The 18,290-nt window shown below is 42.7% G+C and overlaps 1 protein-coding gene across 1 annotated transcript; it reads left to right on the top strand.

Moving 5' to 3' along the window:
- Positions 1–1,513: 1,513 nt before the first annotated feature.
- On the top strand, positions 1,514–18,076 carry LOC103361896 (centrosome and spindle pole associated protein 1-like). Its single transcript, XM_008288108.1, has 28 exons — positions 1,514–1,574; positions 2,021–2,172; positions 3,977–4,049; positions 4,217–4,320; positions 4,875–4,940; positions 6,026–6,357; positions 6,443–6,537; positions 7,139–7,235; positions 7,414–7,471; positions 7,580–7,842; positions 8,950–9,068; positions 9,159–9,300; positions 9,637–9,748; positions 10,870–11,017; positions 11,219–11,347; positions 11,790–11,902; positions 12,141–12,290; positions 12,476–12,619; positions 14,087–14,200; positions 14,422–14,488; positions 14,702–14,828; positions 15,291–15,430; positions 15,515–15,637; positions 15,900–15,940; positions 16,056–16,116; positions 16,668–16,777; positions 16,877–17,030; positions 17,638–18,076. Exons 2-28 carry the CDS (start codon positions 2,074–2,076, stop codon positions 17,808–17,810), a joined length of 3,354 nt encoding a protein of 1,117 aa, XP_008286330.1. The 5' UTR covers positions 1,514–1,574; positions 2,021–2,073; the 3' UTR covers positions 17,811–18,076.
- The last annotated feature ends 214 nt before the right edge of the window (positions 18,077–18,290 follow it).

Here is an 18,290-nt window from a genome sequence, read left to right as displayed (position 1 = left end):
GCAACATGTGTTCCCTCCAGAGCGGGTCGCCTCTCGGGGGCCGGTGGGTGTGAGCAGCTTCCTCACCTCCTTAACGAGCCATGCAACACAGCTGAGCTCTGATCGGTCAAGCTGCAAGCAAAAGACCGGAAGTGTCGCACTTGGCCATCAAAATAAAATGTGAAACTGATGGAAAAAAAAAACTGATTTGGCCCACAAAACAAACAATTTGTCTTTTAATAGTGGAGAATATTCAACCAAGCGAGTACACCTAATATTATAAATTTGCAAATGTGACTGAATCGGTCCTAGTTATTTTTTTCTATCAGTTAGAAAAGACAATAAGATGAACAGAGCGTTGCATGGTGTGGACACTCTCCCACAAAGGTAAGTAGTATTCAAATATTTTAAAAGTACCAACACAGTGATGTAACAATATTTGATCACAAGTAAAAAACCTGCAAGAAAAGTTGTACTTAAGGATTAGCTGCAAAATCTAGTTTAAAGTCCTGGTTTGGTCCCTCTGACTGATTCATATTATAATATGAAATCATCAGATTATTAATAGTGAAGCATCAGTGTGTCAGCGGTGTGTTAGTGTTGAAGCTGCTACAGCTCATCTGTACTTTTGGGTCGAGTGTTTTTCACCTCCGTCTTGACAATACTCCTGATTAATCATAGTAATGTCATGGCTCTGCAAACCATCTGGTTGTAGTTCTGGCTCTGTGGGCGGATACTAATGAAATCTGCATCTTCATTAAGCTTGCCAGCAGCTGGAAATAGGAAATGTTCTAAAATGTCCTGGTAGAGGCCTGCATTGACTTTAGATTTGATAAAACACAGTGGACCAGCACCATGTAGTGAACTAGACCGACTGTATTTATACTGTGTATATGGTAATTTACTCAAACTCTAATTGATTGTTGTAATATTTTGAGATGCTAGATTTCTGATTTTCATGAGCTTTAAGTCAAAATCATCACAATTTAAATTTAAAAAAAGTCTTGAAATATTTCCCTTTACATATAAGGAGTCCAGACTATTCTATTTTCTTAAATAACTGATGGAAAGTATTCAACTTTTTCACGATGTTCTAACTTCTGGAGATACACTGGTGTCTACATCAACCAGATAATAACAGAGGGAACACACAGAGCACAGAGACAGGAAATCTGTTTTACACAAAGCTACTATGAGTCTGTGACAGGCTCTGAGTTATGGATTGGAGTCAGATTGCAAGTCATCATTTCATATCAGACAGTATTATAATGCAATAACCCTCAGGCTCAGACATTAAGACAGGAACCTAAATTGACAGATCACATTGAAGATAAAGAGTGACCTTTTAAACAGCTGCATTCAATGATTCATTACCTTGTTGCATAAAGTAATCAAAAAGAAATCGGCTGCAGCAGGTTACATGACTGATGAAGTAATTATAATGAATTGCTGTCAGCAGCGCAGAGAAACGCGGTGTTTTATTTTGACACTCCAAACCGGAAACTGGTACAACACACTTGTCAGTGATGTGAATCTTAAAGAAAACGACAAAGGCGCCGTCAAGCTAACAAACACTGTCCAGAGCCCGCTCACTGGTAGGTTCGGTTTGATTCTAACGATGATAACGCTGAGCTCGAACAGAAAGATAGCGCCGGCAGGGGAAGGAGCTAGCTAGGTGTTAGCTAGCATTAGCTTATCTGTGTTGTTCGGTCTCATTGGCTTTACTTTGCCTCCCTTTGGTTGATGCTAACATCTTAGCAGACGTTAGCTGCGTTTTACTTTAAACTAACTAAACATGAATTGCTAGTAAACTGTGCTAGAATCACAGTAGCTGTCATATAATGAACAAAATGTTATATTGTTAGCAGCCAAGCTAATGCTAGCTGTTAGGAATGCGACGCTGCTCGCTGTGGTTGCCTGACAACGGACAGTTAAAGAGACAGTAACGGCACCGGTTTCCCGTTAACCGGCGACACCGGGTGCTGTAGTTTGTTTCAAACGCAGCTTCATGCTGTTGTTTGTGTGTTCTCTCTCTTGTCAGCTGCTATGGCAGGTTGTTCTTCCAGCCGGTTTGTGTAACTTTGTGAGCCGGAGATGGACGACGAGCTGGAGAACTTCATCAGGGAGCGGAAGGCCAGAGTGGCTGAAGATAAGGCCAGCTTACAGCAGGACCCTCCGTACATGGAAATAAAGGTGAGTTTCAGGGACCACTGTCAGCTTGTTTACTCTGAACTGATTCACTTCCTACATAGGCATTCATTTTAGTACATTTTCATGAACAAAAGCTTCCATACACTTGGAGACCATGTATATCAGGACTGTGTAGTTTCCAGTGACTCCTGTAACTCGTAATGTTCAGTGATGGACTCATTTACATAGATGTCTTTGTCACTAAAAACAATCATGTGTTCTTTCATATATTCATGAAATAAACACCCATCTATTATCTATACCAGTGGTTCTCAAACTTTTTGAGCTACGTCCTCCAAGGTGGTGGCTCCACAGATTAATCTCTTTACATTAACATTTTCATTTTCCTTTGAATGAATGAATGAATTGAATTTATTTCGAACAAATAAAAGGAAAAAAGCATAAAAACAAAAGAAAATAATTTTGAAATGAATAATAATATCACATAATTAAATCGTTATATTAACAAGTTCAAAAAAGGAGTGGGAAGAAGTATACACTTTTAATTTTGACAGCCCTAATACACATTTATTTGATAAATGTAGGCTTTTTAAAAAAATATACAATGATCTGGCGACCCCCTGAAATTGTCTCCCCCACCCTCATGGGTGTCCCGACCCCCGCTTTGAGAACCACTGATCTATACACCACTTAATCCTCTCTGGGGCCAATGACCAGACAGGGACTTCAAGAATACCAATATGAGTGATACAGTCCATCCATCCATCCATCATCTAATCCTCACTGGGGTCATGGGGGGCTGGAGTCTATCCCAGCTGACTCAGGGTGAAGGCAGGTTCACCTGGACAGGTAACCAGTCTATCACAGGGCTACACTTAGAGACAGACAACCAAGCACACTCACTCTAACCCTAACCTCAACATGTTTTTGAACTGTGTGTGAGGAAGCCGGAGAACCCGGAGAGAACCCACGCTGCACGGGGAGAACATGCAAACTCCACACAGAAAGATCCTGGGTGTCCTCACCCAATGCAGCCCCCAATTCAACCAATTTCATAGATTTATTATAGGTCTTCTGAAAAAAATTCTAAATCTGTTGTGTCAAAGATATACATATACGACAGCCACTTTAAATTCTCAGCTACATTTAGAAGCTTTCCTAGATGGTAAAGGCACCCAGACTATTGTTCTGCTTTGGATGGCATTCAGATCTGACTTTGCACTCATACAGAACTTTGTGGTGCTGATTTAAATGGTTAAATTAGTTGTGCTGCCCTGAGTATCAGCTGCATGACACTGCTTACCTTCCTTTCTGTCCTTTCTTTCCCTACAACTGATGTGGTGTTGGTTTTTTACAACCAAATCTTTTTTTTTCTTTGTGTTTCTCTCCTTTTTTTTGCTCATTTTGCTGTGCACATGGCAATAAAGTGTGCCATTCAAAACAAAAAAAGAGAAAAGAAAAGAACACTTGGTGTCTCTGAGGAGTCTTAAATTTGAGTAAATTATTTTCTCTCCTCTTGTAGATTAGTCATGGAAAATCAGAAACATACAAGTTTTCCTTTTGTGTGAAGCAGCCATAAAGGTTGCAGAATAATGCGTTTGAGTTAGTTTCTCTCACTTCCCATCGATGTGACTATTGCACATGCACACATTGCAATGTCAGGACACACTGTGGATCCAATAATCAATAAAAGATGGTACAATAACCAGTGTGTGTCGAAACTATGCAATCAAAATAAGACATTACTTGACTTCCAGGGAGCATGTGCTTAAACTGATCAGAACCTACAAAGTAATATTGATCCTATTGTATATGTCTTTTAATCAATAACCTTCCTCTGTTTTAGGCAAAACCATACAGAGCGTATGGATCCACTGTTAAGGAGAACATCCCTCCTAAGCCAGCAGCACAGGGAAAAGGTAGAGCACACATTCTCCCCTCTCATTACAGTCTGTCAGTAATAACTGTGTGTTTTGCCAGATGAGCAACGTGTTTCAGGGTTTCCCAACAGTGTCAGCTGTCTTGTTTTGGCATGAGACGCTTCACCTTATGGCTCTATTAAATATTGATGGGTGTGTTTTGTCAGAGGACGGCTGCAGTGTCGGCCTGCCCCTCGGTGTGGAGTATGAGAGGAAGAAGCAGAGGCTGCAGCATGAGCTCCGGATGGACTACAGGCGCTACATGGCTCAGGTGACTGTCACGGCCTTGTTTGCTCGTGTGTTTGTTTGTAGCACATGTAGGTCAGTTCAGGCTTTGTTCTACATCTGTTGAAGTTTTGTTCTTATTTTACGCTGAGTTAAATTGCACCATAAGCTCTTCTCAGGCCCACATGCTAACTTTAATGACTGAAACACTGGAAAAAAAAAAGCTAATTAGCATCTCTAGACTGACTCTGTTGTATCTGGCAAACAGAACCGGGCTTGTCCAAAGACCATCCAGTGTGGTCATGAAGTGCATCAGCCTTGTTTTGTATTTTGGAACACAATTGGAGGATCATTTGAAGCTTTCAGTATCCCATAATCTGTGTTCAGGTGTCTGCAGCAACACAAATTTTACTGTAAACTATGTTGTTGGTGAAACATATCCCTGTCGTAATGGTTGTTATGGGTACATTTGAGGATCCAGGTTCTGATCTGAGACCCAGTTTCTCGCTGCTTGAGCCTTAGATTGCTTTTTTATGTTTTTACTTCTTGGAATCTTCCCAGTCCGCAGCGTTGAAATCATGACAACGTTTTATGTTACAGAGGAACCACTTTGACCCCGGTGGGCCTGGACCTTTAATCCACCTCGATAACAGGAGATCTGTCAAGGTAAGTGTCTGTATGTAATGATCTCCGATGGTCTAAAAATGTGATATTTGGCTGGACAGAGTGTGTTTTGGTTTTTTTTGAGCAAATTTTGACTATTTCACCATCTATGTTTTTACGAAAGAAAACAGCGAAATTTCCTCATTTTTACCTCATGGCTGCTAAAATGAATAGCAGAGCAGACTTACTTGAAAGTGCTAACTTTCCCATTAATTACTTATTTATTATTAATAAAGATTTATTGAATGATCTTCATAAAAACCATACAGTCAGGAGCATCTTGTCCTGCAGGGCCAACTTCTGCTGTTGCCAGGGGTTACATAGAAACATAGTAGAGCAGCTAACCTGATGGAACAAAACAGAAATCATGGTGCTGATTAAAAAAAAAAAATCCACATATTGAGTCATCTGTAATACCTGAACACCATCTGAGCTAAAGTTTGTGTGAATGAGTGGAGAAGTTTAAAGAGTCTGCTTAAAGCGTCGGATTAATATTTGAAATAGATTCATAAATGATTTTAATATATTGCTAAAAGTAATGGATAAATATATGAAACCTTTAGTTGAAAGTTATGGATAAGAGTTGAAATTGATGGATGAATAATTTAAAAGTTAATAGATAACCACTTCTCTCCGGCTTCCTCCCACAAGGTCCAGAAACATGTTGAGGTTAATTGGTGATTCTAAATTGTCTGTAGGTGTGAATGTGAGTGTGCTTGGTTGTCTGTCTCTAAGTGTAGCCCTGTGATAGACTGGTTACCTGTCCAGGTGAACCTGCCTTCACCCTGAGTCAGCTGGGATAGACTCCAGCCCCCATGACCCTAATGAGGATTAAGCGGTGTATAGATGATGGATAACCAGCTAAAACGTTTGGCTGAAAAGTAATGGATAAATAGCTCAAATCCTTGGTTCAAGATAATGGATCAGTGGTTGAAACATCCTTCCACTCCAAGTGTTAGCAGTATAAATGCATACGGTTGATTCCTGGCCTTTCTTGTCAAACAGAAAGCTTTTTGCTGCCACTTGGCATTAAAACAGTCAATGATGTTTTCACACCCTAATTTAAAGCAATATATCATCTCCTCCAGCAGCACCTGCTCAACCCGGCTGGTGTTGTGCCCAAACAGCGGCCCTCCCTGCAGAGGGATGCAGCCACTCTAACAGAGGACGGAAGAGGGCTTCACAGGGCTCTGCGCCTCGCGGAAGTGAAAAACCTCTGCCCCGAGGAGGAGGACGAGGAGCAGCTGTCAGAAGTTCCCAGGCATCGTGAGCGGCTGGGGAGGCCAGCGGACCAGGAGTCAGAGGAGGAGGAGGAGGATTACTTCAAAGACGAGCTGGAGCTGATGGAAGGCAGAAGGCGCAGACTTCTGGGGGTTGAGGCCAGTTATGAGAAGGCACGATCCAACAGGACCGATGGAAGGTAGCTGAGGGAATATTCCTTTGTGCTGTTGCTTCATGTGTGGATGATCCTTCTACATCAGTGTGCTCGTATTTGGCTTTTTCAGGGACAAGAACACAGAAGGTGTTGGCAGGGAGGGAAGGAGGTGGAGGCCACCGACCAAAAACGAGGAGGCTGAGTTCGCCACTGGTCTTATAATAGGTAGGAGCAACTTTCTGTCTTTTGCAACCAACACTTTCTTTATAAAGAGATCCTGCGTTGATCTCTGAAGGGAAATACAGTTGCTCAACACACAGTAAGGCAAAGAGGACAGCAAGAATATAAAGTCAAAACTGAGCCTAAAATACAGAAAAATGTACAAATGAGGGATCAACAGTAATGTAGGGAAAGTGTCGGTGTCTCCCTCTTTTCTCACCACTCTGATTTCTTCCTGGCTGCTCAAACTGGCTGAAAGCTATCGTTGGGATAAATTACATAAGTCCACGGCGAAAAAACAGGCAGGAACTTTTCCACATTAGCAACATTCGGACGTGCACTTCTTTCAGTTTTCCATTTTCATCACCAAAATTCATCCAAAAACATCACAGAGACAGAGTGAGCTGCTCGCATTTACGCACATGGAGCAACAGTGGTGACGTCAGCATGTTAGACAATCATAAGAAGGGTTTTTGAGGCAAACTGTTCAGTTAAGGGAGATTTTAAAATCTTTCTAAACAGCACAGGCTTAGCTAAAACTTGCCAAGCTGTAGATAATATATATACAAGATTGATATGATTTATAACCGTTACCCCACTTTTCCAGGAGCTGCTGACACAGATGAGGCTTTGCAGAGGAGGAAGGATCGCTACAGACAGGAGCTGGAGGAGCAGATAGCTGAACAGCACCGCAACAAGAAGAGGTACGTTCTCAGTGATCGTCCTCCACCGATGTCCAGTTTAACAAGTCATCGTTTTAACAGTCTAGGCACACAGATGAGACTTGCAGCGGCTGAAAAAAAAGATCGATGAAGTATAAATTTCAGTGCAGTAATAAATGCTGTAAGTCAGAAGCTCAACATGTTTGTGTCCTTGTTGCAGGGAAAAGGATTTGGAGTTGAAAGTTGCAGCGACAGGAGCAAATGACCCCGAGAAGCAGGTCAGTGGGCGTCTGACAGCTGAGCCTCATTTAGTTTGTTGAAGAGTGTATTTACAGTTAACAGTACATTTGTTCTTAGTCTTTCATTTCTGTCTGTCCACGATCCAGCCGGACCGAATCAGGCAGTTTGGACTGAGCAGGAGAAAAGATTCTCAGGTCTTGGAGCCCTCACCAACAGGGGAGAGTGGATCGTCGTCCAGAGCGCTCACCCATAATGAGAAGACTGGTGTTAGAGAGAGAGGCCTGCCTCCTCCTGAGCAGCCCTATGTGGCCTTCCAGTCCCCGGTGCTGGAGTACAGCTCTGCCCTGGGCCTGCCTCCCAGCTCCCAGCCTGCCGCCCCCTCTTTCCCCAGCGCAATGGACATCCCCAGGTAATGCTTCAACGTAAACCTTTCATCTAGGGCTGTGTTTATCCAGAACCATTCAGTAGTCTACATGACGTTTGCTGCAGTATAAAAATTCCTCAGTTCAGTACGTCATGTTGGACTAAACTCAGCTGATGTCAACATACTCTTGTGAGTGCGAGTTCACCCAGAACGTTTTGTCAGTGCTCCAGTTGTCCATTAGCTACAGCATGCTAGCAGGGTTAGCCTTACAAGCTGGGCCGACACGTGTTTATTAAACATGCATGATGTGGTAACTCACATTACATGTTGAGTTTCTGCTGCAGTCAGTCTTCCTGTGCATCCAGAATCTGCAGTTCAGTGCTCATGCTACATGCTGGACAGGTTCTTGTAATAAATGTGGTCACCAAGCGAGATGGCATTACTTTTTTAAGGTGACATCGCACTTCTGCCTTTTATAGTTCATTCAAGCAAATAATTAGTATGTTGTCTGAATGGACATTTATTTATTTTATACTTGAGCTCCAGAGTGCCTGAACTGTTAAAGTGTGAATTATGGCTAATGAGGCATTTTGAGATATTTTCGTTTTTGGAAACAGTTTGCATTTTTACTGAACTGTTAATTTAATGTACTATCTGTTACACCTCTACAGTTGCATTAGCTATGATCTCTAATATTTCAGATTGTCACACTTTAGGTTTCTGTTGGTAAGAGCAACACTTCTTGAGAAGCTAGTTTGTCAGAATTACAACACAAAAGCAACACTGCTTGGCAGCCAAATAAACTTGAGTTGTTTTAAAAACAGGAGTTCATTATTGACAATTACAAATGTAACCTGATTTCATGCTTTCACAATAAAAGCCTCCCTGTGCTCTGCAAGTTAAATGTGAAGCAGCAGTAGGAGGAAATGTTGGGTTTGCAGTAACTTATAAAGCTGTAGATGAGTTAGAAGAATTTAATGAAGCGGATTGTGACGTGGATTATTATTGGTTGGTTGGCATGCCATCAAATATACCTTAAGCTTTATACACAGACAGAAAAGTGAGACCTATGGAGAGTCTTGGATTTGATTCCTGATTCAGTCTGTATTATAACATAATGAATCATATATTGTCCAACTTTGTTCCTCCCAGAAATCCTCTGTTTCCTCCCCACCCTCCTTCGTCTCTAAGTGAGGTCTACAGAAGCCCGTATGGAGAACCGCATCACTACTACGGCACCAGAAACCTGCTCGACCCAAACATGGCCTACTGTAAGTAGTGACCTCTGGTAAATGGGAGTAAGATAATTTATTAATACTGCAATGGATATATGGAAGTTGTTGTGTTGTTTTTCTGTCCAGATGGTCACCTGTCTGTTCCTGGTGCTGGCCTTCCCGTGTCCTACTGGAATATACCACCAGGTGGAGCTGTGCCCAGTCACTTTGGAAACCACAGTCCTCACAGCCAGCACAGTGGGAGCAGCTTCCCTGAGCCTCCAATACAGTAAACATCCTCTCTGCACTTTTACTTGGGAAAAAAAGGCTCACAAAACTTTTTAGTTAAAAATAAGATAAGGTAGCAGAGCTGTATCTGTTTTATATGCACACAGGTTTAATCGTGTTAGCAAAACCCCTCAACTCAAGTAAACTCATTTCAGTGCAACAAACTTTAAGAGATAGAGGATTTATGGCATAGTGGAAAGAATATAGCCTTGTTTTCTAAAGAGAAACAGGCTTTTCATAGAACATCTAGGCAATAGTGGAACTATTAAGTGTCATTAAAGAGGTGAAAAATCCTGGTTTAGATTTCAACCGTGTGATTCTGCATCTCTTCCGACAGACCCAGCCATGACCCTGCAACTGGGGACATGGAACTCAGAGTTTTCCCTTCGGACAGGTCCAGATCAACCAGGGAGAGGATACTGAGCTACAGAGAGGCTCTAAAGCAACAGGTAGGTTCAACTAATTTTGAATCTAGATTCAAATTTGGTGCAACACGTAAGCCTTCTTTCTGCCATCATCATCTGCTAGAATTATCTCTAAAACTCAGGGCTTGTATTGTGGTTACATATCCAAGATATATATGGATGAAATGACAAATTCAGGGTTTCTATTACAACTAATCCAAACAGTGATGACAGGCTTAAGGTGTCTAAGCAGAATGTTGACGGGATGTGCTCAGACAAACAGATAAAAAACCCAGATAGGAACCATTGTTAACATTTTTAGAGAAAGCTGGCAGGTCTCATAGAGTAAACACGCAAATACGGCTCCGTATGAACAGCACCACTCCAGCTCAGGTCTTATCTGGCTGGAAACAGCACTGCTAGAGAGGTGCAGATAGTTTTGAACTTTCACTCCATCCTAGTGTGTGATATGTTGGCAGGAAGCTTCCGGGAGTGGGAGCAGCGGGCTTTGTAACAAGGTAAAACGGATCCAGCTAAGATTAAAAGAGTATAAGTTTTGTGCTTAGATGAATTTGTAGTTAGAATTGGCTGTAGAAGTCTTATCCCACCTCAGTCCCATTCCAGTGTCCCCGATTTCCTTCTAAAAAATGGGAAAAAACCCCTCTACCTTTCTCCTTAGCTTGGATATTTTCGCCAGGAATTTTTCTATCACGCAAACCCATCCCAGGTAGATCCTCACTGTTGGAAGTTAGTTGCTTTCCATGTTTGTACAGTAGTAACGTAATTCCTGTGTTGTTTATGTTTTTGTTCCCTGTTCAGAAATGATGGCATCTTTTAGAACAGAAAGCTCTTAACTTGCTCATGCAGCCCTCATCAGAGAACCAGGCTTAATTTCATGAAAATTAACTAAGAACATATTCAGAGCTTTTGTTTTGGTGTTATGATTCTACCTATGAGAGGTTCTGGTTTCCACTGTAAGCATCTTGATGATCATCCCAGTGTAATGCAGTTAACTGGAAAAGCAATAGAATATATATCGATCACCGAGATGTGCTCCGTTCCCTTTTGGCTCAGTTAGACATAATTGCGAGGAAAAGTAACCATGCATAAAGTTTATTTCAGTGTTTTGTGTGAGTTTTTAGTAACTGAGAAATACTGTGCTGTAGATCCAGGAGCAACAGGAACGGAGGCGTCTGGAGAGGGAGGAGAAGGACCGATATGAAGCCCAGCTGGAGGCAGACATGAAGAACCACCAGCCGTGGGGGAGAGGTGGAGGAGGAGCCCCGCTGAGGGACAGCACCGGAAAACTCATTGGTGGGTCCCTGTGTGTGGACTGTCTTTATTTAAATAAAATAACATCAAGAACAGTTTTATTGCCAAGTAGACTTTCACATACAAGGAATTTGACTTTATGTGTTTTAGTGCAAAACAGTTAACACTAAGATGATAGTATATAGTACAAGTTGCAAATACAAATGATTTCTGTTATTCTAACCTAACTTTCCTGTTGCCCAGCTGACCTCAATCAGATGCACAAGCTGAATGAGGAGGCCAACAGCAATCCGGAGCAGTGGCAGAGGAGAGCCACGGCTGCCATGACGGCCCGCCGGGCAGAGCTCTCCGACCCCAACGAGAGGGTCTCAGGTACTGGAGCAGAGTGCACTTCCACCATTGTTCTGATGCATGCACAAGAAAAAACTATTGAAAAACACTGCCAGACATCAGCTTGGGTTGTTTTACTGACTTATCTTGTAGAAAGAGCTTTAGTGAATGTAATATAATGGTGATTGAAGAAAGCAGTGGTAGTAAAACAAAGATGTGTCAAACATAAAAACAGAAAATATTTTAGCAATACTCTCTGTGCAATCACAAGGCATCGCAGCATTCAACGAATACAGAGTAACACTAACTGCACCGCTGATTCTGACTCACCAAGTCTGTGTACAACAACTTCAGACTTGTTTCTCAACTAAGAAACTGGCACGACACCACACTAGCACCACAGAATGGCTGTAAGGATCAGTGTTACATTGTTCTCTTGCCCAACTCACAGTAGAGTTTTTTTTCATCTTTCCATCTATCGTAGGTTTCACCCATGTCCAAACACCACAGTTTGCCAGAGGCAAAGTTTTTGCCAACCAGCCCACTGAGCAGCAGCTCCAGGAGCAGGACAAGTACAAAGCTTACCTCAAACAGCAGGTACCGGTTTGAACAGTTGGTGGTCTTTAATGTAGCCGTGTTTTATGGTACGCTGTCTTGTTACACATCACTTCTGCTAGAAGCTGACTGGTTTTGATAATCTAGTTGGCTGGTTTAGAAAAGTGTTCATTATTCAGCACAGTGCACTGAGTTTTGTGTCCTGATGGCTTGCAAGTAAAAGTTTCTGAGCTTTTCTGGGTTTATCTTGACTATTTATTTAACCTGTATTTGTTTGCAGATTGAGGAGAAAATGCGTAAAAAGGCAGAGGAGAGGGAACGAACCAGACTGGAGGAGGAGAAAGAGGAGAAGAGGCTGACAGAGCAGAGGGCTCGCATCCAGAGGGAGTATGAGGAAGAACAAGAGAGGAAGAAACGAAAGGAAATGGAGGTGAGGAGCTAGAAACTGAAACATACTTTGTACGTCTGTGTTTAATAATTGGACTTGATCCTCTGGTTATTGGATTTACTCAATTAAGCCAGACAAAACATTAAAGCCGACCCATCAAATCTCTCTCATTTCCCTCTATCTTGCCCTTGTGTACCTCTCTCATCTGTCACTTCTTTGTCTCTCAGCAAAAGGCCAAGAACGAGGAGCTGATTCAGCTGGCCGAGCAGAGGAAGAAGGAGGCAGAGAGGAAGAAGAAGGAGGCAGAGGAGAAGGAGAACGCAGCACTGAGGAGACAGTTTGAGAGAGAAAGGCAGGCTCGAGTGGAGGAGGTTAGTTCAACATTTGGCACTCATAGACTTGGCAGCAAATACTCTCACTGTGTAATTTAGTGTCATTAAAAGTTAGTCTTAAAATCATTTGAAAGATTTAATTGCTGTTCATTTTTGCCAGGCAGTTGTACTTATTGTAAAACTGTCTTGCAACCCACTGGCTTTCAAGTCAATGGACATGCAGGGGACAGTAGAAAACACGAGAGTATTACAATCTCTTCTTCAGCATGATGCTCCATGTGATCAGCTGTTGCCTCAGGGTTCTGTTTCAAGTTGCAAAGACGTGTATCAATACAAATACTATAGATGTGTTTTCTTGTTATTGTCAAGCTAGTTTGAAGTGAAGTGAAATGTTGAATTAGGTTTGTTTCCATTAACTGCTTTGGAGTAGTGTCATCAGAAGGTTGTGTGTAGGTTATGTTACACGTGGATGTAAGAAACAGAGCAGAAACAAAACCAGTTATTTGCCTATTGCTAAAAAAAAAAGTGCTAAAAAACAGCTAAAGAAGAAAAAGAAACAAAACTTTGTGCCTCTGTGAGAGAAAAATGGAGAAAGTCTGTGAGTGTTTCATGCTGCCCAGAGACAAAGACAATGAAAGAATCAGAAACCATTGAACAGTCATGTGAGCTACTTATGGAAATGTCCCTCAGCTGACGTATACATGTTCTGCACATGTATGAAGAGGGAGAAAAACTCTATATTAGGAATCTAAAAAAACACTTTATTAGGTACCTTATCCTACCGGTTCCATGCGGTTGGGTAAATCATATTTACACTTTCATCCAAAGCACTCCACAGTTTGCTTCACTCATTCACACACACACCGATGGAGATGAGCTGTCAGTCAGGCTGTGGATCTGACCACTGGGAGCAATTTGGGGTTCTGTGTCTTGCCCAAGGACACTTTGACAGATGAACAGGACGAACCTGCCAACCCTGTGATTAGTGGACCACCTACCTCCTGAGCCGCAGCTGCCTCTTGAAAGATTTGCTTTGCTTTGTGTCGGGAGAAAAACAATAAAAAACGTCAAGTGTGGGCGAAATCATGGATTCATTAGGGTGACTCAGAGTTCTCTCTCTCACTATCCGCTGCCCCTAAAAGCTGCAGAAAAGAAGCAACTTGTGCTAACAATGCTGAATATACTGGAAAATGTACAGGCAGTAGATAGGTGCAGTCAATCAGCAGTGTAACGGTGGTGCTGCTGAGTGTCAGCTTGGTGTGTCTGAGCCCTTTATTGGTAAGAAGTAGGAATATTTGTTCTGCTATCACATTGTTTGACACTGTTGTCAACAGATATTTATCATAAGATGACTTACAAGGTCTAGTGAACCTCGGACCTGTTATCACCAGTCACCACTCTTAATATCCCCTCCTTGTCGGTGTTAAATTAATACGCAGACAGTTGGCAACACCCATCACGTAGTCAGGTTAAACTTTATATAACGGCCGTTTTGTGTGTCTTTAGGTCTGCAGGGAGCCCTCGCCTCCCATCCCCACTCTGCGGAAAAAACATGGGCCGCACCAGTACACCCCCAGACCCCCCACTGTGGACAGCCAGCAGTCTACAGCCCCCTTGTCTGTGAGTCCCACACACACCCGCAAAGCAACAAACGGCACAAAAGTGTCTCTGCAGGGGTTACTACATGCTGGCTGTCTTGAAAAGAAATCCGGTCCTTTCTTGGTCCAGTTAGATGACACATAGGACTAAAAACTTTCTGTCTCGGTATAAAATAGGATATTTTCCAGCACAGTTTTTCCTGGGTAAATACAAGTTTCTAATGTGTTTTTATATTTTTTCAGGAGCGTTCTTTGTCGGGTCTCCAGTCTCCTCCTGTCCCTGCTTGTAGGAACCAGCTTCGAGCCGCAGGTGCTGTATACGTGCATGCTCAGTTTTTCAGACCGGGATCAAACATTTGAGCAAACAGGTCAAATCTGAGGTTCAGTGTGTCCTGTTGACTGTGCAGAAATGTTTTGACAGTGCAGCTCTGACTGGTTTGTGTCTGGAGTGTGATGTAGTGGCTGAAGCTTAGTACGAGGATTGGTATTAATACTAATATAGACTGTGTGTGTGTGCTTTCAGGAGACCAACGAGACTTGTTCAGGGAGCTGTCAGCGTTGCGTCGGCAGCTTCGCAGTGAACAGAAACGTCTGGAGGGTCACATGCAACAGGGCGACTGGGAGGAACTGGACTCTCCTCTGAGTAACAGGTCAGACAAACTACACTTAGTGTTATCGTCATAGCATTTGAAATGGCTAAAAGTAATAGATAAATGGTAAAATGTCTTGAATATGGAGAGTGAGGAGGATTCTCTGATGCTTATGGGGAGCATCAATGGAGAAAGCCTTGTCAACCCAGGTCCGGTATTTGGTCCGGATGGGGGTGGACAGGAGGTGAGCATCCGCTGATCGGAGGGTGTGGGTGGGAGTATGCCAGTGGAGGAGTTCAGTCAGGTCATGTAAGAAAAGAGCTCTCAGGCCTTGTCCACATGTATATGGATGTTGTTTAAAACAGCTTGTTCTTTGTGTTTTGGCCTTTCTTCCACACAAACGCTCTGAAAGTTGACTTTTGAAAAACTAAGATGAAGATTTTCAGAAACTCCCCTGTTCTCTTCCTGATCGGGTTGCATCAGTCACTACATGTCCTGTCCTGATTTGTCACCTTTGTCCAGACATCGGGGGCGTCCCGCGGTGGACGTGTTCGACATGGCCAGGCTGCGGCTCCAGGCTCCGGTGCGCAGGCCCAACTCCAAAAACACGGAGCCCAGAAACCTGCTGCGAATCCACGACTCCCTTCAGCTCAAGTACACAGGTAACAAGTCGGTCCTACAGTTTTATGTGTAATCTACTGCAGACCATCATTATGAGCTGGTTTATGTGTCTGTCTGTGAGGCAGATGGGGAGTCGAGGCTGGGCTCCAGTGAGGATCCTAAGCTGGAGGAAGTGGGCACCAGGAGGAGACGGGACTACAGAGAGCCATATCACCAGCTCAGCAGCCAGAGGTCGACAGTCCAGGACGGTGAGGACGCAGGGCGATTTTTTTCCCTAATTTTGCTTGGAAACAAAACAGCTGATAACTACTTGTACCTTTGACGTGCCTTAGTTAGCAGGGAGAGATGGTTAAATGACATTTAAACTTGCTGGGTAGGTTTTGTTCTGATACATTTCCACCAGACTGATCATAAATCTGAACATCCTGGGATGCTTCTCGTTAATGTCAAAATGGGATCTACTTCTTCTGCTATCGTTTGACGGCACCTCATGTCCCTCTTGTGTTGCAGACTATTTTGACCTGTCCCCACCGCAGCAAAATCACTACCTGGTGAGAAATAATGTTGAAGCTACACAGAAATACAAAAGTATATGTACTGTATTAACTGACTTATAACTCCTGGGAAGTACAAGTTAGTTGAAAAAAGGTCATGTGTTTGTTGCAGAGGAGTGCGATTGGAGGATCTGCGAGAGGTTCACTGCTGGAGTCAGAGAGCGCCTTCATTGGTAAGAGCACCACGACACAGCTACGGAAACTACAGCAGCTTTACTGTGTTGAAATTCCATTTAGTCATAGAGCTGCAGACATTTGGATGTGACTTGACAAGACCTGAGTTTTCACACCAAACAACCATCCAAAGCAACTCTTTGTTCTCATCTGCTACACAAACACAACTGAACTCCTGCCAGTTGTGCTTCAGATGTTAATGGTTTCCAGCTCATGTGGCAGAAGGATGATGCATCGTTTGAGATGTCAGACTTTTAATCACAGATAATGAATCAGATCATCGAGAACTTGCTCAAATAGTGCTTATGCTTCGTTTGAAATTGATGCAGTTTCCACATGTTAGGATGTAAAACTTTTTATTTACTTGCACATCTTTACACCTTGAAATAATTTAGCTATAATTATTAAAGTGCCTCATATTGGCAGGATAATAGATATGAATGGAAAGTTATGGGGACAACAAAACATACTGCAGTGTATCCTCTTCGACTTAGTGTAGTTGAAATGGCTGCTTCTAATTAACTTCTTGTTCTGTGTTTGCTGTGGTTAGACCCCCTCGGCGACGCCTCTCCAGTGCCGCAGACCCCAGAACTGGAGAAGAACCGTCAGCTGTCGGCTCGAGAACGGAGGAGGATCGCCAAGCAGTCCCAGCACCCACAGGTAACGGCCACGTCGCCTCTGTGTGTGAGCTTTATTTTGTACAAATATTATTTTCTAACGGTTTGTCTTCTTGTCTTGTGAACACCTGTTGTTTTTCAGGAACGAGCTGCTTCTAGCCAACCCGTTCGCCATCATGACGACTACTCCGCCCACACAGCCAACAGGCTGCAGCAGGAAGCAGAGCCGGGCGGCGAGTGGAGGAGCCTGAACAGGACGGGTCAACCGACGGCGCTCAGCCGCGGTGGCACAGCCGGTAAGACTTCCAGTAGTAACTTATTTGATGTAATTATTCATTTTTTATTTTTATTTTTTATAAAAGCAGTAACCAGGAAGGTAGTTTATCAGGAATGAAGTTGAGTACTTTTATGTCTTAATTAAAATTCTCAGAGCTGTAATTGGTTTGAAAATCCCAGGCCTGTCTGAATTCAGCAAGTATTCACATAACCCTTCAAACTGTTGATTCCTGTTGAACAAGTACCTACATTGCTTCATTTATTAAACCCAGTGAGTTCTGTAGCAGCCCTGAACACCAAGGCTGTAACGGAACCCACTGATTTAATTTCAAGGTGAGTATATATGAGGGTAATTCAGAAACTTCTCAGCCTCAGCCAGAAACAAGGAGCGAAACTCCCATTTTGAGCTTTAACTATATACTATAAAGACTTCTATCACTGGCCACAAAAACTCAAGTGTTGAAGCAAAGAAGACTCAAAGCTTTCCTCTCCTTGCAAAGAATTGACAACAAACATTTGAGCTTTAGTGGCAGTGATATAAACCTTTATAGTTCACAGTTACCTCCATTGTTTCTGGCTGAGAACTTTTTGAAGTGCCTTTGTAACTTTTTTTTTTTTCTTTCTCAGGACTGTTGGATCTGTCAGATGACGACTCCTCCCCTTCGGGCTTTACGCCTCACAATCCCGACCATCAGAGCTCTGCTGAAACCGTCGCCACTGATCACTGGATGCGGCCGGAAACATCGGACACGCTGAAACGATTGGAGCGCCCGTTGAGGAGGGAGCGGTTGACGACGTAGGAACTCGTCCCTCAAAGTTTGGACACTTTTGACAGCACGCTTAATTCAAAGGTTGAAGGAGCCATTTTGGATTATGACGGTTGGTTTTAATTTAAAGCTTTTATGACTGACGGATGAATATCTGTTTGAAAAATTATGATGGTTTGTACTTCTTTTAAATATCTGTTAACATCAAAACCTCAGTATTTGATCCCACAGTGGGAACTCTACGTGTTTTTGTCTTTGGGCATTTATTATTTTATTGACTAAATTATGATTTAAATAAATTATATTTTAATTATATGTACTGTGTTTTGAATGGTTTGTTGTTGAGGGGGCAGCTGTTGTGACGATGACTGAGACGACCCATTCAATGTGTAAACGAAGACTTAGACGTTACCGAAACATTGACACGCTGAACAAGTAGTTTTTTCTGGTCACTTCTTCACATGGTAGTACCTCCAATAACCCCTAGATGGCAACATCACACAAACATTTCTC

This window comes from Stegastes partitus, unplaced genomic scaffold (assembly GCF_000690725.1).
Source record: "Stegastes partitus isolate 25-593 unplaced genomic scaffold, Stegastes_partitus-1.0.2 Scaffold541, whole genome shotgun sequence".
In the NCBI taxonomy this organism is placed as follows: domain Eukaryota; kingdom Metazoa; phylum Chordata; class Actinopteri; family Pomacentridae; genus Stegastes; species Stegastes partitus.
Note: the sequence above shows the minus strand (reverse complement) of the source record. Positions and strands in the feature narration are given on the sequence as shown.